Below are 26,440 nucleotides of genomic sequence, written 5' to 3' on the forward strand. Positions count from 1 at the left end.
ATTCATGAGGATATTTGGAAGGACCGCAGCGATTGGCGGCTGGGAATCCCGGTTAATTGTGTCTGAGCTAGAGATAAGTGCAGCTGGAGAAGTTTCGCATAAATTATTCCAACGAGAGAGGGGCGGGCCCGCGCATAGATTAGTCAAATGAGCCGGGAGGAGGGCGGCAGACTGCGAATTAGCCTAAGTTATTAAAGATGGCGGCGGAGCGGAGTCGCTCCCCGATGGACTCGCCGGTGCCGGCCTCGATGTTCGCCCCGGAGCCCAGCTCTCCGGGGGCGGCCAGGGCCGCAGCGGCGGCAGCCCGGCTCCACGGCGGCTTCGACTCGGATTGCAGCGAGGACGGCGAGGCGCTCAATGGCGAGCCGGAGCTGGACCTCACCAGCAAGGTAGGCCCGGGCGGCGGCGGCGGGCTCTACGGGGATCCGCGGCGGGCCGAGCCGTCTCCCCGGCGACGGTGGACACCCGGCCGTCCAGTCTTGGGGTGGGCAGGAACGCGGGAAGGGCCCGAACTTGCCCACCGGCCGCTCTCGGAGACGTGCGAGGGCCGAACGATCCCCGAGCCCCCCACGGCCACCTGGGTTCCTGGCGGTGCTGACCCGTCCTCCCGCGCTCTAGGCTCCCGCCGGGATCGCAGCCCCTCGGCCCCGCCACGTGGAACCGGGGCGCTCGACGCCCGCAGCGCGCCGTGGGGGTACTTGTCCCCGCGCCGGGCGCCGGGCGCCGGGCGGCCTCGGCCCTTCCTCGGGTTGGATGGGAGACCCAGAGTGTTCGGTTCCCTGGAGCGCCCGGGAGCGGGGCGGCTTGGGCCGCGGGCGGGACGCTCCGGGACAGGTAGTGGGAGAGGAGGCAGCGGGGTGGCCGCCGCATCTGGTCCTGATCTGCGGACAGGAAACAGAAAGTGGCCGCTCAGTCGGGGAGAAGGGTATCTGAGGAATGTCCACCTCGCGAGTCCACCGAAAACACATTCTGTTTTCCACTTGAAAGATGGGCATGACCCCAAATCTCACTATCTGGGAGTGGAACCAGCTCTCGTACGTTAGAGAATAACGAAGGTCCTTTTAAGTAGTGTTTTAAATAAAATTGAGCTGTTAGGAATGGGAGGCAGGGATTAAGGGTTCACCACCTGCCTGGCGTTGTGGAGAAACGCAAAAGTAAGTCTAAGATATAAACTGGTGTTTTGAAGGTGCCTAACACAGCCAAAGAAAAGAATGTCAACTTGGGAGTCTGACAGGCTGGGCTCCCTTTCTTGATCTGCCATTCAAAAGGCTCGTGACCTTGGGAAAGTTTCTTAACCTCTCATTTCTTTACCCGCCTGGGCTTCAGAAAGTACAAATTTGCTGCAAAAATTAGAAGTGTATGTGAAGACATCTAGTGTCGTGGTTTTTTGATCCGTACTAGAGACTCTGCCCATTTGAACTGGATAGCTGGTACTTCTCTGTGCGGATTAAATAACAACTGATAGAAGACAGAATGTTAGTAATACCTCCTACCTGTTGTAGTATAGTTACAATAGAGATTTTTGTTTTTTGTTTTTTGTTTTTTTGGGTTTTTTGGTCGGTTGTGGGGCTTGAATTCTGGGCCTGGGCGCCGTCCCTCAGCTCGTCAGCTCAAGGCTAGTGCTCTACCACTTGAGCCACAGCGCCACTTCTGGCTTTTTCTGTTTATGTGGTGCTGAGGAATCGAACCCAGGGTGTCATGCATGCTAGGCAAGCACTCTACCACTGAGCCCCTTCCCAGCCCTAGAGATTTTTTTTTTAATGGAGCTTTGAAAATGTTTGTGAATTTTCATAGCTTATGCTGACCAGAAACTTAGTCCTTCGCTGCATCCTAACTAAGCAATTGCTCAACTGTTCTTTGTCCTTCTAGTCTCAGCACTTGGAAGCGAGGTGGGTCCTGTTTGTCACAGTGGTCCTGTCTGGTTCCTCTAAAGCTATCATGAGGGGTGGCAAACTCAGAGAGACAGAAGGTTGGGGAAAAGGGCGAGGCAATATGACCCAGGCAGTGTCCAGTTTATTATTGCACGCTTCTATGAGTCAATTCAGGAAGTTATAGGATAGGCATCTGACTCAGAAGTGGACCAGGTAGAGGTCAATACCCAGCCAAGGTGCTGAAGAAACTTGAAGACAGGAAATTGTAGGGCAACGTTGCAGAGAGGATGGGACCTTTTATTTTCTGACCAGTCTGTGTAATGGTCATGGGTAAGGAAGTGATAAAGAGCTGGGAAATCCTCATAGTTTTGAAATGCAGAAGCCAAATATAATATAAATATTGATGGTATTGAAAAGAAAAGCCATGTGGAGGAGTAAAGGAATGGATTTAATAGATTAAGTCCTGAAAAGTGTAAAGCCTAGTGGTTAAGACACACTTACCACAATCTCATGTGGGGACCTAAGGCTCTAAGAAGCTTTTCAAGGGAGAAACAGTGAACATTTGTGGTGAGTTTCATAGAAGAAGGTTTTCCTAGAAACAACTGGGTAAAGAAAACACAGTGACCATTTACTGAGCTGTAGGCTCAATGTTGTACATGCTGTTTTAGTTGGTCTCTACAGTAGCTTTAGGATGTAAGGTGGCATTTCTGTTTTATAGACTGAGATTCAGAGAGGTTAAGTTCTTTGTCCAAGGTCACATAGGAATTGTCTGAGGTGCCTCGTGGTGAAAGACCTCCCCAAATAAGTGGTCAGTGCTTCAATGTGATGGACAGAATTTACACAGCAATGATGCTTATGCTTACTTTAGTGGTAGTGATATTTTCGTTGATGAAGATGACTCTTCTAGGCAGCTTTCCCCACTGTTTCCCAAATAATCAAGGTAGCTAATATGAGGTGGAACAAAATTCTTCTGTTATTGTGGGAGCTGCTGGATGTATATGAGCTTTCCGTCCTTGAATTTCCAGATGCACACTGCAGGTAGACTGGCACATGGGTGTAAAGTACTGCTCATCAGCCTCTTCCTGTAGTGCCAGCTCCTCAGTTGTTTGGTTCCTGCCCTCTTATGAAACTCAGAGGCAGGCTGCTTATACCTCTTCGTGGGTGGTGGCTCAGATGTACTCAGGTTGTACACCATCTGGATCATATAAGGCTGCTTTAGGAGAGGAAGAGAGGGTATGAGGGGGCTGGGCTGCACAGCTGTTTCCAATTAGGGTACTGTGGGTTTGATAGGTCTTTGGTCAGGCTGTTGATCAGCTTTGACTGGTGCTGTCTAGTAAGTGTGGTCCTAAGGCTGTTGGTTTCTCTTCTAGCTGGTTCTAGTGAGCCCTACATCAGAGCAGTATGACAGCCTACTTCGGCAGATGTGGGAGAGGATGGACGAGGGATGCGGAGAGACCATATATGTCATTGGGCAGGGATCAGGTGAGCATAGTTTTCCTTTCATTTATTTTAAACAATTATTTAGAGCACATTTGCCTCCTTTGTCACCATTCATATGTCTCAGTTACAGTGATGCTTAGTGTCGCCAGAACTGTTGGGAGAACATAAACAGGCAGAGCTCATGTCAGCTCCCACCATAGTGGTCACCATGTGCTTGGCTGTAACGAATCCAAGTAGTTGTACAGATGTTCCCCATTTGCATAAAAGGAAATGAAGCACCAAGCAAGGAAACTTCTTTTCCAAGGTAACAGGACAAGTTTTAGCTCTAGAGTTGGTCTGGCCTGGGAAAATCCAGTTCTTCTCTCCAAGCCCTGTTTATGGATCCCGTCATTCTCTGTATCCTGCTTAGTAGAGAATCTGTCATTCTTCTTTGTGTCAGCAAGGAACAGATGCCCAGAGTTCCTCTTCTCAGTCAGGTTGTGGCCCAGAACACAATGACCATTCAGTCTGGATAGCTGTGATAACAGAGGTCCCGTTTCTCCCCAGTAGATCCTGACAGGCATGTACACTTGAGAGCATGCTAGTTATTGTCATCCAACCTACTTATTCATTGCAATGGGGCCTCCTGTTTTAGAGGAAGGGAGCCCGGGACCGGATCCCAGATGATGCAGAGGAATGGTGCTCCATCCCCCAACACACTGCTAGTTTATCTCCTCAGTACAAGATCAACTTCCTTTCATCTTCCTTATGGCATTATCTTTTCTGAAATATGACACCTGAGATTGTTTCTTGAATTCTTTCTTTTTCCTTCTTTTTTGCCCAAAACTGGGACTCAAATTCACTGTCTGATGCTGGCGTTCACTCAGGTGCTCTACTATCTGAGCCACATCTCCAACTCAAAGAAATGATTTGAATGAGATTTTTTTTTTCTTTTTGGGACTTGAAATTATAGCCTGAATGCTGCCCTGAGCCTTTTTACTTAAAGCTTGTGCTCTACCACTTGAGCCACCGCTTCACTTCCTGAGATTGTTAACATGAATGAATTCAGCCCATACTGGCACTTGTCTCTTGGCGTCTTTGCAGAAAGCCCCAGGATGGGCCTGGATACATCATTAAGGCAGCAGTTTTCTTTGCTCACTGTAGTCTTTGTAAAGGCAGGTAATAATTCTTTTGTAAATGGAATTGCTGAGCAGGATAGTCTAAGCCTGTCATCCCTTGGGAGGTGGAGGCAGGATGGTCACAAGTTGGAGGCCAGCCTGGGCAATTTAGGGAGACCCTTAAAAAGTAAAAGGGTTGGAGTATTGCTCAGAGGTAAGATACTCGTCTACTATGTACAAGGCTGGGTTCAATTCCCAAGACTACTCCCACCCCCCAATTTTTTCCCCTGACTAGTTGGCAAAAATCAATTGAAAAGTATCTTCTCACCAGATGTTGATGACTCACTCCTGTAATCCTAGCTAATTAGGAGGCTGAGATCTGAGGATCAAGGTTCAAAGCCAGCTCTGGCAGGATAGTCCGTGAGACTCTATCTACAATTAGCCACCAGAAAATGGGAAGTAGAGCTGTGACTCAAAGTAGTAGAGTGCTAGCCTTGAGCAAAAGAGCTTAGAGACAGCACCCAGGCCCTCAGTCCAAGCCCCATGACCAACCTAAAAATAAATAAATAAATAAAAATTAAAAAGTATCTTCTAAGATTTGATACTGTTGCATAGTTCTTTTGGATACTTTATTTTATTTTTTTTCCTGAACTGGGTTTATAACTCAGAGCCTGCACTTGCTAAGCAAGCACTCTACCACCTGATCCATACTCCCAATTCTCTATTGAATACTAAAAATCTGGCCTTTGGGGCTAGAGGTGTAGCTTAGTAGGAGCCTGCTTACCTAGCATGTTCTAGGCAGGCCCTAAGTTTGATCCCCAGCATTAGTGGGGGGTAAATTTTATCTTCTTTTTTTTTTCCCTGGTCCTGGGGCTTGAAATCAAGGCCTGGGCACTGTCCCTGGGTCTCTTTGTTTTTTGTGTGTTTTTTTTTTTTTTGAGTCCGGTCATGGGGCCTGAACTCTGGGCCTGGGCGCTGTCTCTCAGCTCTTCAGCTCAAGGCTAGCGCACTACCACCTGAGCCACAGCGCCACTTCCGGCTTTTTTTCCCCTGCTTATGTGGTGCTGAGGAATCGAACCCAGGGCCTCAGGCATGCAAGGCAAGCGCTCTACCACTGAGCCACCTTCCCCGCCCTCCCTGAGTCTCTTTGTGCTTGAGGCTAGCGCTCTACCACTTGAGCCATGGTGCCACTTCTAGCCTTTTTGAGCAGTTTATTGGAGATAAGGGTCTCATGGGGACTTTTCTGCCTGGACCAGCTTCAAACTACAATCCTCAGATCTCAGCCTCCTGAGTAGTTAGTATCTGGTACCTTCTTCAAGGAGGAAAGATGTCATATACACCAAGAATTGAATAGGAAACAGTACTTGGAAATGCCACAAGATGACAAAAGAAAGGTTTGATGTCCAAATACTGATATACTTCCCTGTGACATGTGTCTCCTATCTCTCCTCATTCTTTTTTTTTTTTTTTTAAATTTTATTTGTGAACATACTGTACAGAGGGGTTACAATTACATGGGCAGGATAATGCGTACATTTCTTACCAAGCATTGCAGCCTCCTCCTTTTGTTTACCCTTCACATCCCTTCCCAGCCTCCCCCTCCCCCCCAATCCCAATCCTTCTCCTTCCCCCCTTCCCCCATCCCCCCCCCCCACCGACTTTGTAAAGCCCTCTCTCCTCATTCTTGCTGCCACCTCCCCAGTCATGGGTCTTATCACCTAAAAGAAGACTTGGTAAGAGAGATAGGCAGACCCAGGGTGCTGCATGTCAAGAGGGGATAAAGTTGGTTGGCATTGTTGAGTATTCCCCAGGCTGAAAGTACTTTTAGGTTCAGAAAAGGCCATTCTACTTGGGGACTAAGAAATCACTGATAACCTTACCCATGTAATTGTAACCCCTCTGTATGGTATTTTCACAATAAAAAGCTTTTGAAAGCTTGTCCAGTATATGTTTGGCAGGCTTTATTTAATAAGATGAGCCATTCAAAGATCACTTCATGCTTATAGAATTTCAGAAACCACATAAAGGTCAGTTTTGACAAGTGGTATGACTAGTCTTGAAGACTCAGATTTTTCTTTTCTTTTTTCTCTTTTCTTTGCTTTCTTTCTTTGTTTTTTAATTTGCGGAGGAAGGTGTTCAGTATGTAGCCCAGGCTGGTGTCAAATTTTATCCTCCTGCTTCAGGCTCTGGGAAAGACCTAGATTCTTAAGACTCCCTCCTTCTTGTCCTTTACTCTGTACTCTGAGTTTATTGCCTTGGCAACTCACAACTAATTAACCCTCCTGTGGCAAAGCATAAGATGTCAAACACCCATTAGCCCATCTCCCACACACCCCAGCATTATCCTCCCATCGCCTAGCTGGATGCTATGCCGTGCATAGTGACTCCTGCCTGCTGGATTCTATAAAGGCAAAAAGAGGTCAGAACTAGTTCAGCAAGTTGAACATCAAACAGACTGAACCAGATGCAGGGGCCCAGGGGTGGGCTTCGTTCTACTTCCTATAGTCCTTGGTGCTTCACCTCTCTGTCATGGCCTTCCTCTGGAGAAGAGGGAATGACACCTTCTCCTTCCTGCCTCAGAGAATGGTGTATAAACAATTGGATGTAAAAAAAATTATTTTCCGCTCAGGGCCTGGGCACTTGCTGTTCCTGAACTCTTTTGCTCAAGGCGAGCGCTCTACCACTTGAGCCACAGTGTCACTTCTGGGTTTCTGGTGGTTAATTGGAGATGAGAGTCTCATGAACTTTCCTGCCTGGGCTGGCTTTGAACCGCGATCCTCAGATCTCAGCCTCCTGAGTAGCTAGGATTACAGGCGTGAGCCACTGATGCCTGGCTCTGTGTGTGTTCTTAATGTAAGGTTGGTATTTTACAAGGAGGCAAGTTAATGGAGCCTTGTAGTTTAGGTTTAGAGCTTGGCAGGGTTGGGTTTGCCTGGGACTTTTTCTTTGTCTCAAAATATGGATAACAATAGAACCTATCCCATGATGAATTCGTGGAAATTCAAAGTAATCACATGACATGTAAATAAATGTTAGTATTAGCAGTTGCAGTATTAACATTTTCAGGATCCCAGGCTGTGTGGTTGATTTACCGTGAGATTTCTTTCCAACTTTGTTCATTTCCTAAACACTAAATCATGACCTTTTCAGAGTCATGATTGTGACCAGGTGCTCCATTAAAGTACAGGGGACATAGGAAGGATGTTGTATCTTCACGAGGGAGGGCGATCAGGAAAGGTTATACGGGCTACTTGGGTTGGTCCTAAGCCATGAACAGGAATTTCCAGGTAAATGGAGGTGGTGACGAGTGGGCAAAGGGAATGATGCAAGAAGGCATGACACACTGGAGATAGGCGTATTTAGTGGGTGAGAAGTAAGCCAGTAAGGTGGGAGTAGAGAGTGAGGTCAAGAGGGGAGACTGGACAGATAGACAGGGCTCAAGTATGAGGGTCCTTGAATGCCATGCTGAATTGGTTAGACACTTATCCCTAAAGTCTGGGGAGTCATTGCAGCACACTGGGCTTATGAAAGGTAAATGAACTGGTGGGAGGGAAATCTGATTAGGGTTGTGCGTGGCTGAGTCTGTGGCCTTTAGTAATTGGACCTCTGCAGCTTTTGTCTCCACTCCTGAAGTGAAGAATGCAGTGAGTGCTAGAGAAGGGTAGTATGACCGAGATCCCTGATGGACAAGGTGACATTGTCGACACACCATGGTGTGGAGCAGGATCTGAAAGCACTGATTTTCCATATACTGTCAGAGGGGAATAGGTAGAATTGAGGAGTCCAGATGGCTTGTGTCTGTAACTCCAGCTACTCAAGAGGATCAGGGTTTGAGACCAGTTCAGGCAAAAAGTTACTGAGACCTCAGTTAGTAAACTAAGCATGATGGTACAAGGGAGGCAAAGGTACAAGCATCTGAAAAAATAACCTGAGTAAAAAGGGCTGACTCAAGTGATAGACCACCTGGCTCACAAGCGTGAGACCCTATGGTCAAACCTCAGTAAAAATATACTGCCCCCCGCAAAACATTAGCAGGTGCTGGTGGCTCACACCTGTAATCCTAGCTACTCAGGAGGCTAAGATCTGAGGCTTGCGGTTCAAAGCCAGACCGGGCAGGAAAGTCCGTGATACTCTTATCTCCAATAAATCACCAGAAAACTGGAAGTAACACTGTGGTTCAAGTGGTAGCGCGTGCGCCTTGAGCTGAAGACCTGAGGGACAGCGCCCAGACCCAGAGTTCAAGCCTTCTAACTGACAAAAAATAAGAAAAAAGCCAAAGAAAAATACCCTCTGGCTGGGCACAAGTGGCTCATGCCTATAATCCTAGCTACTAGGAGGCTGAGATCTGAGGATCTCGGTTCAAAGCCAGCCTGGGTAGGAAAGTTCATAAGACTCTTATCTCCAATTAACCACCAAAAAGCCTGACGTAGCCCTGTGGCTCAAGTGGTAGAGCACCAGCCTGAGCAAAAAAGCTCAGGGACAACACCCAAGCCCTGAGTTCAAGCCCTAGGATTGGCAGGTGTCACATGCATATGTGTGCACATGTACACACAGAAGTGCACACAAGATAACAAGATGTGTTCCTTGAGGATCACATATCCCAAGCCCTTCTCTAACCCAGAAAGTGTTCAGAGTTCACTTGCCCATATACTTAGAACCTCTCATCCTCCCCACAACCTATTGCTCTTGTTTGGGTTCATTTGCATTGTATTTATACCAATGTTTGGGACCTGAGGTTGAAAAGCTACCCCTGTGGGGCATCAAGGGTCAAGGAATGGTTGAAATACAGTCCCATCCTCAACATGTATGGTTGGGAAGGGCCTGTGTCCAAAGCACCATTGCACAAGGCTGTAAGGGAGAGAAATGTCTGTGGGCCTCTGAGCAAGACAGTGCGTCAGGCCCTTCTCAGGATACCTCCTGACTGGCTCTGGTGGGACAGGAAGTCCATGAGCAAAACTGTAGAGCTGGGACATGCAGGAGCTAGCGGAAGGAGTGCTTGGGCCACGTGGACTGGGGCAGAGCTGATGAGGAGGTTGAGAAGGGAGTATACAAGCTGGGGAGGCCTTAGGGGATTGGGACGGAAAGGCTACTGGTTCTTTATAGTCATTGGGAGGTTTGATGTGGAAGTGACGTCTTTAGAGCTGAGATTCCTTTGGGGACTTAAGTGTGTGGATCTACACAGGATGAGGAGAGAGTAAGCTGGATCTGCTGAGACTAACAGAAAGTCTGTTGCAGTGACTCGGGTAGAATAAAGGCTGGAGTCAGATGGGTGGCAGTGGATTGGTGAACAGAGTAGACAGTGAGAAGGAAGGGCATGATAAAGAGCTGGAATCAGCAGGACTAGATGATGAGTGTTAAGCTCAAGTGACCGGAAGGAACGTGTTGTCATTATTGGAAGGGGAAGGGAGGTCCACCAGCAAGAGGGACACTGGCAAAGGACCAGGCTCTAAATTTGGACTCAGAAGACCACAGTTCATAAGGCCCCACTCTGAGGCCACTGGCTTCTATTTACCCCACTTTTTTTTTTTTTAAGTAGAATCTCTCTGATCCAGACTAATATTAAATTTACTATCCTCTGATCCCTCCATGTCTGCCTCCTATAGTGCTGGGATTACAAGCATATGCCACCATGCCTGGCTATTTGCTACACTGTTAAGAGGAAGTAGCAATGCCTACCTAGTGCTTTAGAGGCAAATTATTTGCATGCTGCTGTTCAAAGTGGGTGCTGGTGGTTGAAATTGGATCAGACTTCTAGAGTTATCATCCAGGTCATTGGAAACTTGGTATGGAGCTCAGGGAGGAAGATACTACTCCATAGCAATGTTTTTGAGGTTGTCAAAGAGTGGGAGGCTGGAGATGTGGCTCAGTGGTAGAGTGCTTGCCTTGTCATGCATGAAGCCCTGGGTTCCATTCCTCAGTACCACATAAACAGAAAAGGCCGGAAGTGGTGCTGTGGCTCAAATGGTAGAGCGCTAGCCTTGAGCTGAAGAGCTGAGGGACAGTGCCCAGGCCCAGAATTCAAGCCCCAGGACTGGAAAAACAACAACAACAACAAAACCAGTTGGAGCCATAGATGAAGACTCAAGATGGCTAAGGATCAAGTTTAGAGGAAAGAAGATGAGGGTGGGGTGGGGCAGGGGCTTGAACTCAGGGCCTGGGCATTGTCACAAGTTTCCACTTGAGCCACAGCTCCACTTCTGGCTTTTCTTTGGTAGCTTATTGGCGATAAGAGTCTCACATACTTTCCTGCCTGGGCTGGCTTTGAACCATGGTCCTCAGATCTCAGCTTCTTGAGTAGCTCGGATTCAGGCATCTGGTGAGAAGAAGGTCTTTGATGACGACAGGTGAGACAATTGTGCCTCAGAAGGCAAGGCAGGATGGCAGCGGTATAGCATGCTGGAAAGCCATTGGTGATGTCTGTAAACTTTCTTCAGGAAAAATAGTCAATTCAGAGCAAGTAGAGTTGGATGGTCTACAAGGTGGGCTACTCTGGAGATATTGATAGCCCAGGAGGTAAATAGGAAAAAGGGAAAGAAGGTGGCTTTCTTTTTCTAGTGAGGTGCTCTACCACTTGAGTCATGCCCCCAGCCCTTTTCTTAGTGTAAATGTGACAGGCTGGTTTCAGGAGAGCATTGGAGAGGGAGGCAGGGAGCACTCCTGGCACAAGGTTTTTAGGTGGCAGAAGAGAAGAGGTTGCTTGGCTTAAGGGGCTCACCCCACAAGGAGCCCAGGGAAAGGCTGAAAGCGCAGGGGTGGGAGTTAAACCCCACAGCACCCAGAAGAAGCTACAGGTGGCTTACGGTATGTAGGCCCTGGGGAACAAGAGCCACCCTCCTTCCTTGCCTCCCCTCCTCTTCCTGGACTTGAATTCCTTTTTCACCTGCTTGCTGGACACGTTGCCCGAGCCACACCTCAGTTAAAAGTCTACCTCTAAATAATCCAGAAATCTCCATTTCCTCTATCTTCCAGTCCTCATGGGTTCCGTAGATGGCTCGAATTACTTCTCTCTGCTTCCTGTATCTGGCCTCTTGCTTAGCCATGAGATCTCTGTAACACACCTTGATTTGATTGTGTTATTACTCTCAGCTTTGCTGCTGTCTGCTGTCCTGCCCCAGCAGCTCTCTCTGGCCGCCCCCCTGTCCCCTAGACTGCACCCCCATCACCCTGAGTGTCTTTCCTGACTGTACCAGCCTCTGCTATGCCCCATGCGTTGTCTCACTGGCAGACTGTCCTGTTTTTTCTGTGGATTTCTTTCTCACCCCTGAAGACCAGGTTTGGAGTCAGCGCCCCCAAACTGCCCTTCTCCAGGCCCTGCTTTGCTTTCTTTCTTTTTCTTTTTTTTTGGGGGGGGGTCATCATGGGGCTTGAACTCTGGGGCTGGGCGCCGTCCCTGAGCTCTTCAGATCAAGGCTACCACTTTACCTCTTGAGCCACAAGGTTACTTCTGATTTTCTGGTGGTTAATTGGAGATAAAGAGTCTCATGGACTTTCCTGCTTTCCTGCCTGGGCTAGCTTTGAACCTCGATCCTCAGAGTAGCTAGGATTACAGGCGTGAGCCACCTGCGCCCAGCTCTGTGCTTTGCTTTCAACAGCACAGTGCTGGAGCCCTGTTGTAGTTAATTAATTTCTTCCCTCTCTCCTGTGTGGCAGTGAACTCACTAAGGACACCTGCATTCCCAGTGCGGGGGCTTAATACCTAGGAGAGTGGCGGTGACTGTAGTTGAGTGAATTGCCCAGTGCCCTGCTTGGTGGGGAAGCCGCTGGCACTGTCACACCTTAACTCTGCGCTTCCTGTTTGCACTCAGGTAGAGACTGTGTTCTCCAGTGCCCAGGCAGGTCCTTGGTTAGTTGGGGCGGACTGGCTGGCTTGTTGCCTGGCTGATTGGTTAGGACTCTCTCTGTGGCTGATGCCTGCTCTCTTGTCACCAGATGGGACTGAGTACGGGCTGAGTGAAGCAGACATGGAGGCCTCTTATGCCACAGTGAAGAGCATGGCGGAGCAGATAGAGGCGGATGTCATCCTCCTGCGGGAGCGTCAAGAAGCTGGTGGCCGTGTGCGGGATTACCTGGTTCGGAAACGAGTAGGAGACAACGACTTCCTGGAGGTCAGGTGAGGAGGCCTCAGAACTTGTTCCGGGGTGCTCTGTGTGGAAGCATGTGGTTAGGGCCCAGCTGAGAATGATGATGGGGCCTGTGACACCCACCATGTCAGCTCTCACCCTTTCTGAGCGGGCGAAAGTGCCTGGGTTAGGATAGCATCACTGTTTCTGGGAAGTGTAAGAGAGGGTACAGCCTGCATTTTGCGGGTACTGTGGGAGCTGTGTGGCTGAAAATCCACTTTGGGGTTCTTCCCGGGGTGGAAGTTGGAGAAATAGGCCTTAGTCACAGGGCGCCAAAGGGCATTGCACTCCCTGGACGTGGCTCCAGGGACATTGGCAATACACCGTGAGTCGAGGGGTGCAGGGCCAAGCCTGGACTCGGGGATCGAGTTCCAGGCTCTTGAGCTGTCCTTCACCCACGGACTCTCACACGGATGCATGGGTTTGTGTCCACGCAGGGTAGCAGTGGTGGGCAATGTGGATGCCGGCAAAAGTACGCTTCTGGGGGTCCTGACGCACGGAGAGCTGGACAATGGCCGTGGCTTTGCCCGCCAGAAACTCTTCCGCCACAAACACGAGATTGAATCTGGCCGCACCAGCAGTGTGGGCAACGACATTCTGGGCTTTGACAGCGAAGGCAATGTGGTGAACAAGCCTGACAGCCACGGTGGCAGCCTGGAGTGGACAAAGATCTGTGAGCAGTCCTCCAAGGTCGTTACCTTCATTGACCTGGCTGGCCATGAAAAGTACCTGAAGACCACCGTCTTCGGCATGACCGGCCATTTGCCCGACTTCTGCATGCTCATGGTAAGGGGGAGGTGCTCCCCAGAGGATGTCAGAGAAGGGCAGCTGGGCCCATCACATGCAGGGGCTCGCCGTCATTCCGAGGCCACAGCCTGTGCTGTGGGCTCTCTAAGCACTGAGGTCTTCTCCAGCGGTTTACTTTGATGCTCCTGGTACAAACAGGGCCTTGTTTGCAGACTTATTTTTGCGAGAGGCATGGATGAGGGTTTCCTGGTGCTTACTGCCTTCAGAAACGTTTCTTCCTGGTACTTACAGGAGGCCACGTCAGGCCTCTCAAAGAGGGGAGGCCTAGGGAAGGCATGGAGGGAGCGCCCCCTGTCAGAAGGCCCAGGCAGCAGGCAAGGGGGCCTCCAGTCAGGTGCAGCCATTACTGGGAGCTTCCTATGGGCCAGGCCTTGGGTTCTGGTGACACAACCAGAACTAGGACATGTTGGTCATGGGGCCTCCCAGAGAGCTATATTTAGCGTGATTAGATATTTTTTTTTGGGGGGTGGAGGAAGTATTGAGGTTTGAACTTGGGATCTCACTCTTGCTAGGCAGGCTCAACCATTTGAGCCACGCCCTTAGCCCATAGTATAATTAATTAGGGGTGTGTGGGGGGGGGCTTGAACTCAGAACCTGGGCACTGCCCCTGAGCTTCTTTTGCCCAAGGCTGGCACTCTACCACTTGAGCCACAGTGCCACTTCCAACTTTTTCTGTGAATGTGGTAATGAAGAGTGGAGCTCAGGGCTTCATGCATGCTAGGCAAGCACTGTACCACTGAGCCACCTTCCCAGCCCATGATTAGGTTCTGAGCAACTTACCATGCAGAGTCACTGGGAAGGAGAGAAAGCAGAGAACTCGTATTGGCTCATTCACATTGCCATGCTTGCCTGTGTGCCCCGCTGAGTTTCTTCACCAGACAGAGTGGGAATGGTGAGGCCCACACCTGCACAGTCCCCGCTCACCTCATGCAGGAAGGCGGGGGGGGAGAGGCACTTGCACAAGTGAGTGTTATTTTCGTCTGGCATGTCCTTCCTTCCCCTTCCTAGTTCTTCAGCTGCCTGTGTTAATAAGTGTGGGAAACACAGACATCTGTTCCTAGCAAACCTGCTCAAGTTGTCCCACAAACACAGGTTCTCAGGCCAACTCCCAACTCCCCTAATGGATGGGAGAGAGAGGCTGGGTTTCTTGTGCAGGGACTCCTGGCAGCTCTCTGCCTGAGCTTCCTGGCATTGCACCTGAGATCAGTGGGTTACACCATGGTTTCATCTCCCATTCATTGGAGCATTGCAACGTCTGTCACCAGCTCTCTTGATTACTAGAGGACAACAGCTGATCAGGAAGTAGTCTCAGTGGAAGATGATTGGCTTGATTTGGAGCATAGGTGCTTTTTGTTCTTTTTATTTTATTTTTGTGGTACTAGAGTTTGCACTCCAGGCCTCACTTGCTAGACACACCCTATACCACGTAAGCTCCTCAGCCAGTTCCATTTCATGGTGGTCATCTTTGAGATAGTCTCCTTTTATGACCGCGTAGGCCTGGACTGCCGGCCATTGGAATGATGGTACCTCACTGTGCCCAGCCATAGCTTAAGATGAGATCTTTTCTGAAATTCTGCCTAGCTGGCCTTAAACTACTCTTTCCCATCTCAGTCTCTCAAGTGACTATGGATGACAAGCTTGAGCTACTGTACTTTTAATTAACACATATTTAATTAACATATTTATAGGGTGCAATGTGATATTTCTATACATGCATGCAATGAGTAGCCATCAAATCAGGTAGCATTTTCTCTGTGTCTGAGTGCCTGTCTGTCTCTGCTAGTCCTGGGGCTTGAAATTTCATCACAGCTGGTACTTCACCACTTGAACCGCACATCTATTTCTGACTTTTAATGGTTAATTGGAGATAAGGATCACTCAGATTTGTTTGCTTGGGCTAGCTTTGAAGATCCTCAGATCTCAGCCTCCTGAGTAGCTAGGATTACAGGTATGAGCCATTGTCACTCAGCTTTTTTTTAATTAATATAATATATATTATTTCATATTGTATAAGTTACATAAAGAATGAACCCACCATTTAGAGTCAACATTAACATGATGTATGGGTAAGGTACATGTATTTGTTTCCTTTTTTTGGGTTGAATCATTTAAAGTGAGTTGTGGACCCCAGTACTTAGCATAGTAAGTACTATCTCCTACTGTTACTGCAGCCAAGAAAGTGGCCAGTAACTTGTCTGTATTTATATTATCCCAGATATTCCCCACTTGTCTTCTATTACAGCTGCTTTTTTTCAAACAGTTTAATACTGCTCACCTGTTTTTCTCTTTTGTGGTTTTGGGGTGGATGCAGGGCCTGCACGTGCTAATCACATGCATGGCTGCACCCATCCCCAGTTACTCGCCTCTGTATGGGGACATACTACCTATAGCTTGCCTTTTAAAATTTATTTTCTCTTCTTTTAAAAGTGTTTATGGAGGATTAGCCTGTGTCAGAAGGTAAGAGTTGCTTTTTCAGCCAGATGCTGGTGGCTCATGCTGCCATCCTCGCTACTCAGGAGGCTCATATCTGAGGATTGTCCATCAAAGCCATTCCGGGCAGGAAAGTGCACAAGACTCTTATTTCCAACAAACTACTCAGAAAAAGCCAGAAATGGTGATGCGGCTCAAGTGGTAGTGTGCTAGCCTTGAGCACAAAGAGACTCAGGGATAGCGCCCAGGCTCTGAGTTCCAGCCCCAGGACTGGCACCAAAAACAATAAAAAGTTTCTTTTTCCTTTTGTGCATTGCATTTTGAACATAAGCCCTATAATTTTCTTTTTTTTTTTTTCTTATTTTTTTGTCGGTTGTAGGTCTTGAACTCTGGGCCTAGGCGCTGTCTTTGTGTTCTTCAGCTCAAGGCTAGCACTCTACCACTTGAGCCACAGCACCACTTCTGGTTTTCTGGTGGTTAATTGGAGATAAGAGTCTCGCAGACTTCCCCGCCTGCACTGGCTTTGAACCACAATTGTCAGATCTCAGCCTCCTGAGTAGCTAGGATTGCAGGCGTGAGCCACCAGTGCCTGGCTTTTCTTGTTTTTTGAGACAATATCTTGCTGTGTAGCCCAAACTGGGCTGGCACTTGCTATATATAATCCAGGCTGGCCTCAAGCTCCCTGATGCCCTGTCTCGATCTCCTAAGTGCTGGCATTACAGGCCCACACCACCATACCCAGCAGTTCCATGTGCTCTTAATTTGTTTCACGAGTCTTTGTGGTGAGTCTGAAAAGCTTGTATTATTACTGGAAGGTTGATGTGCCACTGCACAAACAGTTCATGCTGGGTTTTTGTTTTAGAACCTTCACATAATGTTAGGACATCTAACCTGCAAGCTCGGCCTTCTGAAATGGAGATGGTTATCCCCATTTTAGAGATGGGAAACTAAGGGTCCAGAGATGTTAAGTTGAATTCATTCTGACAGAAGCCCGTGTGCACGGGTCTCTGGTTCTGGTGGTCTCGTCACTGAGCAGGGTCAACGCCATCTGGGCCCGGCCCAGCTTTCACAAACAGCTTTCTTTGAGACCCTGATCCCTAGCAACAGCAGACTATTCCTCTTGTCCTAACCGTTCTTTTTCTGCATTGGGACAGGTGGGTAGCAACGCTGGCATCGTGGGAATGACCAAGGAGCACCTGGGCTTGGCATTGGCACTTAATGTACCTGTCTTCGTAGTAGTCACCAAGATCGACATGTGTCCTGCTAACATCCTGCAAGGTAAATGAGGCCCGCACCCCAGCTGGTGACCTCTGTAACTGGCAGCACTGTCTCGGGGTGGTCTGTTGCCAGGCCTTCAGCCCAGAGTTTCCTCTTTCAAATCTGCTGCTGCTGCTCCTTCCCCTATTTAGTTCTTGGTACGAGTATGGCCTAGAATTTCCCTCTGTTCTTAGTTCCTTCCAGTTCAATGCAAAAGATCCTCAAGGTTCCTAATCTGGCACCTCTTTGCAGATGTGCCCTGGCAGCAGATGTGGGGCTGTGCCACTGAAGCTAGATGGACATGGAGGGGTTCAGGCGGAGTTTCCACTCGGGCTTGCGGGAGTAGGCCTTCATGTACCTCTTCTTCTCTGATGCAGATTATTAGGGAGAAGTGTGGTGTGGCCTGTGAAAAACCTTATCATAAGAGCCTCTGCACACTTCTAAGAAACACCAAGAGAGGGCTGGGAAGGTGGCTCAGTGGTAGAGTGCTTGCCTTGCATGCCTGAGGCCCTGGGTTCGGTTCCTCAGCACCACATAAGCAAAAAGAAAAAAGCCGGAAGTGGCGCTGTGGCTCAGGTGGTAGAGCACTAGCCTTGAGCTGAAGAGCTGAGGGACAGCGCCCAGGCCCAGAGTTCAGGCCCCACAACCGGACCCAAAAAAAAAAAAAAAAAGAAACACCAAGAGGTCCTTTTGACAGATGAGATTTCCAGGAATAGAGCATTCTGGAAAGAACAGTGTCCTTCCCAGGGAACCTCTAAATTACTCATCTACAGGATGTGGGCTTTCTAGAGATTCTGGAGAAATCTGCCAAATTTCAGACTCACAGCCTTAGAAAAGAGACCCCATCTGTGCGCTTTCCACACAGGCAGTGCAAACCCACCCAAAGTTTTGATCCTCCTTTTTGCTTCTCCAGGCATTGTGGCATTTAACACTCCATCTGTCTGTCTGTCTCCTGCTTGCATCAGTAATGAATGGACCCATCTTACCCTGGAAGCCTGGCTAAAGAGAAGGCTGTGTCCCCTAATTCTGTTCCGTTTCACCCTTTAAGAAACCCTGAAGCTGTTACAGCGCCTGCTGAAGTCACCGGGCTGTCGGAAGATCCCTGTGCTGGTACAGAACAAAGACGATGTGATTGTTACAGCTTCCAATTTCAGCTCTGAGAGGTAAGGGGTGGGGGCGGGATGCTTCCAAGCAGGTGCCGATGCCAGCAGGCCACGGTGAACAGTAGGCCTAAAATGGCTGCTTCGGGCATGAGATCTCCTGGTCATTCTTACTGTTCAGGAGGAAACAATTACATGTACACATTGCATGTATACATACATGTATAATGTGTATCCATGTACTTATTTACATAAGGCATTTAGCACTGTGCCTGGCTGGTATAGAATAGACATATACCGTGTGTGTGTGTGTGTGTGTGTGTGTGTGTGTGTGTGTGTGTGTGTGTGTGTGTGTGTGTGTGTGTGTGTGTGTGTGTGTGTGTGTGTGTGTGTGTGTGTGTGTGTGTGTGTGTGTGTGTGTGTTGTGGGACTTGAACTCAGGGCCTGGGCACTGTCCCTGAGTAAATTTTGCTCAAAGCTGGTGCTCTACCACTTTGAGCCACAGCACCACTTCTGGTTGTTAATTGGAGATAAGGGTCTCTTAGGCTGGGTGTGGTTAGCTCATGCCTGTAATCCTAGCTACTCAGGGGGTTGTGATCTGAGGATCACCTTTCAAAGCCAGCCCAGGCAGGAAAGTTTGTGAGACTCTTATCTCCAATTAACCACCAGAAAACTGGAGGTGGAGCTCTGGCTCAAAGTGGTAGAGCGCTGGCCTTGAGCAAAAGCTCTCAGGGACAGCAACCAGGCCTAGAGTTCAAGCCTCCATGACCACTACCACCAACAACAAAAAAGACTTTCACTGACTTTCCTGAGTTGGCTGTCTTTGAACTGCTATCCTCAGATCTCAGCCTCTTGAGTAGCTAGGATTACAGGCGTGAGCCACTGGTGCCCAGCTGTAGCTATTCTTTATTATTCTATAAGCTTTTTATTTTTTTGTGCCAGTCCTAGGGCTTGAACTCAAGGCTTGGGCATTGTCCTTGAGCTCAAGGCTTGTGCCTTGAGCACAAGATTTTCCTGTCCAGGCTGACTTCAAACTGTGATCCTCAGATCTCAGTCTCCTGAATATTTAGGATTACAGGTGTGAGCCACCGGCACCAGCTGTACTAGCTTTTTATATTCTCAGAATCTTTCTGATCACAGGTTATTAGTGTATCCTTTTATTCCATAAGTATTCATTGGGTGTTTGCTCATGTAAACATGGAGGATTCAAAGGTGTCTGTAGCATAGTACTCAAGATAGCTAGTTCTTTGGCCTCCTTAGGAGCTATCTGCCTAGTGATCGGTTCAGGGCAGCCTGGATTTTGGGCCTGTTTCAGTGACACAGCCCTGTCCTGCCCTGCTCCAGCTCATTGATTTGCTGGCACCATTCTAGAAGCTATGGGACTGTGTACAACTGGTCTCAAGGAATTTAATTCAGCCTGAATAGTTGGATTCACTAAGCCAATAAATGACTGATGGAAAAAGTCACATAGTCCTAGGTAGTTGTCCACGAGCTCTAGAAGGGCTTCAGGACAGAAGTGGTGTGTAACGCTCTCTGGAGAAGATGGCGACTGGGGTTGCAGGGTAGAAGCTGGCTGCTGAGCACCTCTTTCCTTTCTTCTCTCCCCCTCCATTTAGGATGTGCCCAATATTCCAGATATCCAATGTTACAGGCGAGAATCTAGAACTGCTGAAAATGTTCCTCAACCTTCTGTCCCCCCGTACCAGCTACCGGGAGGAGGAGCCTGCCGAGTTCCAGATTGATGACACCTATTCTGTCCCCGTGAGTGGCCAGGGTGGGGGCTGGTGGGCCTCAAGGTAGGCCAGTTGGAGTGGGGTGGCTTATTAGCCTGGCCTCTTCTGCTTGCAGGGTGTGGGGACCGTGGTGTCAGGCACGACGCTGAGGGGCCTGATCAAGCTGAATGACACTCTGCTGCTAGGCCCGGACCCCCTGGGGAACTTCCTGTCCATCGCCGTCAAGTCGATCCATCGCAAGCGCATGCCCGTCAAGGAAGTGCGCGGGGGCCAGACAGCCTCATTTGCACTGAAGAAGGTGAGGGGGCACTTCCCGATGCCCCTGGCACTGTGTGTGCAAGGCACTTCACCACCTTCCCCAGTTCTGGTGGCTGCTCCCCAGCTCACTTTCATAGATGAGAAAATGGCTCAGAGCCTCTTGGCTTAACTAAGACTCCCAGCCAGTAAGTGTTCGAATGAGGACTCAAACCCAGGACCGCTGCCTCCTGAGCTCTGGTCCTCCCTTGGATGCCTGAACAGGGGCCCCGAGCTTCCACGTCTTGATGAGAAGTCCACTCTGCATAGGGCCCTGCTCCACATGGGGTTGGGGGAGGGTGTGCCAGATCCCCGGGTCACTTGACTTCCTGCCAGAACAACGGGGACTTGGTGTGTTCACGCCAGCGGTCAGGCGTGGGGGCAGGACCGGCCAGTGTGTGACGCTGGAAGGCCTCGTGGTCCCTATGCTCTGTGGTTCCTCTTGCTTTCAGATCAAGCGCTCATCCATCCGAAAGGGCATGGTGATGGTTTCTCCGCGCTTGAATCCCCAAGCCTCCTGGGAATTTGAGGCCGAGATTCTTGTCCTCCACCACCCCACCACGATTAGCCCACGCTACCAGGCCATGGGTAGGTGTCTAGGGTACTATTGCCCCAGAGGCCCTGCTTGAACCCATCCCAAAAGGTGCTCAGCGACCCAATCTCTAGTTGTAGCTTCAGCCCAGAGGCAGAGGCCCATTGCGTTCAAGCTATCCCTCAGTTCTGCCCATGCGTCTCAGCATATTCTGTCCTGCAGACGCTCACCGAGGGGGCTGACCCCAGACCCGCCCTCGAGGACCTACTGTGTGTGTGGAGCACTGCTGTGTCCCAAGAGGTGGTGCTACACAGCAGAGAGCGAGGAGACAGTGGGCAAGGGCCTTCAATTGTAGGAGCTCCCAGTCCAGTGAGGGGTGCATGTAATCTCAGGAACTGGGGTCCTGAGTACAGGACTTGGGGGCCAGCTAGGTGGGGAATGAGGCAGGGAGCAGGTCTCTAGTTGCAGCTAGCCTGCAGCTCCAGAGTTTCTTTCACTCACTGCTTCTCCCAGCCTTAAGGCTGTTAGCACACCTGACCTTCCTGCTCCCTCTGCAGTGCATTGTGGGAGCATCAGGCAGACAGCCACCATTCTAAGCATGGACAAAGACTGTCTGCGCACTGGGGATAAGGCTACTGTCCATTTCCGCTTCATCAAGACCCCCGAGTACCTGCACATAGACCAGCGGCTGGTGTTCCGGGAAGGCCGCACCAAGGCTGTTGGCACCATCACCAAGGTACCACGGGGGCAGACCCCCTGTCCCAGGAAGCACTGAACTCCCCCACCCATGGCTGTGAGCACCACAGGCTTTTTAGGACCCACGCCCCTGCTCTAGGGGGGCTGGGCCAGCGCCCAGGTGTTGCTACAGTGCCGTCTTCCTCCCCTTCCCTTCAGCAAAGGAAGAAATGGACTCCACATGTCCAGTCCTGGAATCAGCCTCATGTTGGCCCTACCTCCTGAACGGTTTCCTCAGGCTCATCCCTGGGGACCAGACCTAGGGACTTCGTGGCCTTGAAGGCCTGCTTCTTTTGGGGCCAGCTGAGAGTTTGGCAGAGGCTCTAGTCCCCACTGTAGTGTCCTGTAAGGTTGAGCCTGGGCCACAAAAATAGATTCTGAGCCCAGCACTCCTGGGCAGTGGCTTTTATGGTTTCTTTTTCTTTATTTTGCCAATTCTGGGACTTGAGCTCATTCCTTTTGCTCAAGGCTAGCACTCCACCACTTGAGCCAAAGCTCCACTTCTGGCCTTTTCTGTGTATGTGTTATTGAGGAATCCAACCCAGGGCTTCATGCCTGCTAGGCAAGCAGTCTACCACTAAGCCCAGCTTTTAGGATTTTTTACAAACTCCAGATGTTGCGGCCTAACAAGGTATTCGCCTGGCATCTTCTTGAGGCCCGACCCTAAAACTTGGTCCAGAGCTGGCTGGGGCAGCCTCTGGGCCAAGCCTAAGGTGGTGGAAGGGCAGGGAGTTTGCTTCAGGGTAGGAAGGGCAGCTGGGGACAGCAGAGGCCCCGGCACCACAGTGGTGCTGGCCTGGGGGTGGGGGTGGGAGGTGTGGGCAGCTCCAGCCTCATGCTCACCGCCCCCCATCCTTTGGCTTCTGTAGCTCCTCCAGACCACCAACAACTCCCCAATGAACTCCAAACCCCAGCAGATCAAAATGCAATCGACGAAAAAGGGCCCCCTGACCAAGCGAGAAGAGGGGGGCCCATCTGGCGGGCCAGCAGTAGGGGCAGCTGCACCCGGGGACGAAGCCGCCTCTCCAGGGCCTGGGCAGGCAGCTGCATCCAGCAGCCTCCAGTCACAGGTGGGTGTGGGCCCCTCCTGGCCTGGGGCAGGGAGGGCTGCAGCTCATCCTGTGGAGGTGATGGCGGGAGCCCCAGGGAAGGTGGCTCCGTGGTAGAGCGCTTGCTTCGCATGCATGAGGCCCTGGGTTCAATTCCTGAGCACCACATAAGCAGAAAAAGCCGGAAGTGGCACTGTGGCTGAAGTGGTAGAGTGCTAGCCTTGAGCTGAAGAGCTGAGGGACAGCGCCCAGGCCCAGAGTTCAGGCCCCACAACTGGCAAAAAAAAGAAAAAAGAAAAAGAAAAATGCTTCACATAACTCCTGACGCACAGATGTCATCCAAGGCAAAAAGTATGTGTGGTTCTCATGACTCCTGTTTAATTGATCTTGATGAGCATTTATTTAGGGTTTTGTTTGTTTGGTGCAGCTAGAGTTTCAACTCAGAACCGATTCCTACTAGGCAGGTGCTCTACCATTTCAGCCAAGCCTCTGGCCCTTTTAGCTTTAGTTGTTTTTCAGAGAGCATCTTGCTTTTATTTGTTTATTTTTGCCAGGCTGACCTCTGGCCCTATGGCCTCCTATATAACTGTCCTTACAGACAGACACCACTACCACTGTTGAGATGAGGTCTCACTAATTTCTTGCTTGATTTGGCCTCCAGCCACAATCCTCCCTTCCTCTGATTTCCAAGTTGCTGGGATTACAAGCATGAACCATTGTGTCTGGTCTTAGAATTTAGCTTTTGGGTTTTAGTGTTTTCTTTTTTACAGTACTGGGATTTAAACTCAACTTTTCCACTTGCTCTACTACTGAATCCATACCTTTAGTCCTGCTTTTTGCTGCTTATTTTGGAGATAGTCTAGGGAACCTTCTTACATGAGCTGGCCCCAAAGGGCTGTCTTCCAGACTACAGGTAGAAGCTTTCAGTGCCCAGACCAAAGCTTTTAGTTTGAATGAAATAAAAATAGAATAAAGCTGGGTGCTGGTGGCTCATGCCTGTAATCCTAGCTACTCAGGAAGCTGAGATCTGAGGATCGTGGTTCAAAGCCAGACCAGGCAGGAAAGTCCTGAGAGTTATCCCCAATGAACCACCAGAAAACCAGAAGTGGCGCTGGAGCTGCAGTGGTAGAGTGCTAGCCTTGTGCTGAAGAGCTGAGGGACAGCGCCCAGGCCCAGAGTTCAGGCCCCATGACCAGACCCATCCCCCCCCCCAAAAAAAAAGAATTAAAAATTTTCATGGTCTTTATAGTCACAGGAAATATTGAGCCTGTAGGTGATGTGCATGTGCACTGTGGTCCAGTGACTTTGAGAGGTGGCGATGCTGCCTCAGTGGGTCCTGTGTGCCTGTCACACACGGGAGGCGGGTGGCTGTGTCACCGCTGCTTCTACCGCCACCTCCCGTGGGCTCTCCCCAACTTCTCTCCTGGCCTAACAGAGCTAAGCGGCTGCTTCCCAGCAGCTTTTTTATTTCCTTTGGATGCCTATTTGGGAAAGGAAAATGTTCCTGGCTCTGTATGTTGTGTTCTGTCTCTCTCCTTTGTGTCTCCCTCCCGGCTCCCTCTCGTTGAGCTCTTCCTCTGGTTCTTTCCTTCTGCACGCTCCTTCCCTCCGCTCCAGCGTGGCTCGGCTCACGTTTTGCGCCTCTCTGGGCGGTGTGTCCACCGTCCTTGCAGCTCCCAGTGCTCCCTGCCTGCCGCCCCGCTCCCCGGGGCCAGCGCTTCTCAAGTGCCTTCCTTCTCTCTTTTCAGCCCAAACCTAGCAGTGGGGGCCGGCGACGAGGGGGCCAGCGCCACAAAGTGAAGACCCAGGGGGCCTGTGTGACTCCTGCCAGCAGCTGCTGAATCCTCGTCACTCTGACCACCTCACCGGCTGGGCAGGGCAGCGCAGATCGCCATCCGCTCACCCGGCCACAGCTGGAGCCTCCTCGTGGTCCCAGCCCCGTTTTCCAGGGGGGTTGTAATTTATAAGCTGAGGAAGGTGGCCAAACTCCCCAAGAACTGACCGACTCCCACCTCTTCCTGCCTCCTTCCTCACTCACACATCTTTTGTACATCTGGGCCCTTAGTTTTTATTCTTTTTATTATATATCTGTCTCTCGATTTAGTGTGGTGTGTGTGTGTGAGTGTGTGAGTGTGTGAGGCGGAGTGCGGCCTGCCCAGGCCCTGTCAGTTCTCCTTTCCTCCTGGCCGGCCACCAGCCTCCAAGAACTAGCTACCGGCCTGTCCTGTCCGTCCGTGTGTCTGTCCAGGTGAGAAGGCTCAAGGAGCCTGCTTCCTGCCCTGCGCTTCTCAGCCGGAAGCCCCTCGACGGGGCTGCCTTTGGGGCTGAGGAGCCGTCAGCATTCAGGATCTTCTCTCAGAGTCTAAGACCCGGGGCTTTATAGCAGGGAGCTCGCGGTGGCTTCCCCCTCTCCCTCTTTTCCCCGTGGGCCCTCAGGCACGTAATCACAAACTGCAGTGGTGTGTGAGCAGCGCCGCAGGACTCTGACCACCCCAGCTCGCCCTAGTGGGCTTCCCCTTGGAGACAATCCTGTGCTCGTGCGGGCTGGCCCCGGCGCCCGTGGCTCTGCCATCTGCCCACCAGAGGACTTGGGCCTTTGTTGGTGGCAGGCACTGGTAACTAGACTGGGTGTGGTGCCCGTTTCCCTAGCTCCATCCTGCCCAGCTGTTCCCGGAGCCCAGCTGGGTACAGGGAGGGAAGGTGGAGCTGTGGAAAAAGATTCTTCCCTGCCCAGCACAGCACTTAGCCTACGGGGAGCTTTGCTGCCCAGGGTGGGAGATGAGGCTGCACAGGACTGAGCTGTGTCCCACGGCTTTTCTAGGGTGCCCGGTGGGACGGGGTGTTGTTTAGCCAGGGCAGACACCCAGCTGGCTGGGTCCTCCTTCAGCCTCACCTTCCAGCCCTCAGCTGCCCTTCTTTCCCAGCTGCTGGTCCTCTCCTCCCTCCCTCTCCCCGCTGTTTCTAGTTACTACTGCCCCGTGGCCATGGACTGACCAGACCAGCATTCACAATAAAAGTTTCTTCCAAGTTGACAGTGTCGTGTTCCCTGCCCAGCCCTCCAGGCGGAGGGGCGGCCGCAGGACAACGCAGCTTTACCTGCAGGGAGCTGGCTGCCTGTCAGCCAGGACGGGCCTATGAACGCCCCTCGCCTCGTCCACAGCAAGAGGCTCTGGGTGGCCAGAGAGCCGTTGGCAGTGCCAAGTCTGCAGTAGCCAGCACTGCTGGGTGGCCTTTCTCAGGTCTGGTCCACATTCCCGGGTCCCCTCGAGGTGGGCCTTGCTAACACGGCTCTTCTGGTTGAGGCTGAAGCTGTGGGGCTTGCAGGCAGATACTGATTCCCCCACATGCCCGCCCCAGCCGCTGCTGCACCCTGCTCTTTGGGCTCTATCTTCATGACGGCAGCAGGGGGCTGGAGGCTGCTCCCCCGAGGTCCATGGTGGGAGGCCCCATTGGGTCTGCACGGTGCTCTGTAACCATTCTGGTGTGCTGGAGCTCCAGCCTCTGCCTGGGGCTGCTCGGGAGATGCCATTGCCAGCAGGGACATGGCTGCACTTTGACTGTCAGGAACAGACAGCGCAAGTCCTTGCAGGGCGCAGCTTTCCCAGCTAACCACTGGGGATAAAATACAAGCCTGTCCATCTGTCAGCCTCAAATGGCAAGGCCTGGCCCTTCCATGTGGGTGACAGGTTCTGGGAGGCTCTAGGCTGGTACAGGTGGACATAGAGGTGGCCAGATCCCCTCCACAACAAGCTTTGTCTGGGCTTGCCCAGCACAGTGGGGTTGGGTGACAGGAATGAGCTCCAGTTCAGGGACACCCTGGGTTGGGTTGGAAAAGTGCCAGGGCTGAGTGTAAGGTGAGGCCAGGGGCCAGCGGGTGTTACATGTGAGCATGAAGGTCCCGAGCCCTCACGGTGTGTGCAGTGGTGTCATTGCTAATCAGGGTATGCCTTCGTTTACAACTGGCGCTAGGTACAG

General features: G+C 50.8%; 1 protein-coding gene across 2 annotated transcripts; it reads left to right on the forward strand.

Moving 5' to 3' along the window:
• Positions 1-25,497, forward strand: Gtpbp1 (GTP binding protein 1). Of its 2 annotated transcripts, XM_069999549.1 has the most exons (12): positions 1-389; positions 3,242-3,353; positions 12,338-12,518; positions 12,966-13,314; positions 16,920-17,043; positions 18,071-18,185; positions 19,739-19,883; positions 19,971-20,153; positions 20,602-20,737; positions 21,239-21,417; positions 22,286-22,486; positions 24,214-25,497. In XM_069999549.1, the coding sequence occupies exons 1-12, from the start codon at positions 198-200 to the stop codon at positions 24,304-24,306; spliced, it is 2,010 nt and encodes a 669-aa protein (XP_069855650.1). In that variant the 5' UTR covers positions 1-197; the 3' UTR covers positions 24,307-25,497. The 2 variants fall into 2 exon arrangements, with proteins under 2 accessions (XP_069855650.1, XP_069855651.1); XM_069999550.1 differs by lacking the exons at positions 1-389; positions 3,242-3,353 and adding an exon at positions 3,567-3,615.
• The last annotated feature ends 943 nt before the right edge of the window (positions 25,498-26,440 follow it).

Source organism: Dipodomys merriami, unplaced genomic scaffold (genome assembly GCF_024711535.1).
Source record: "Dipodomys merriami isolate MVZ:Mamm:240054 unplaced genomic scaffold, mDipMer1.0.p SCAF_55, whole genome shotgun sequence".
NCBI lineage: Eukaryota > Metazoa > Chordata > Mammalia > Rodentia > Heteromyidae > Dipodomys > Dipodomys merriami.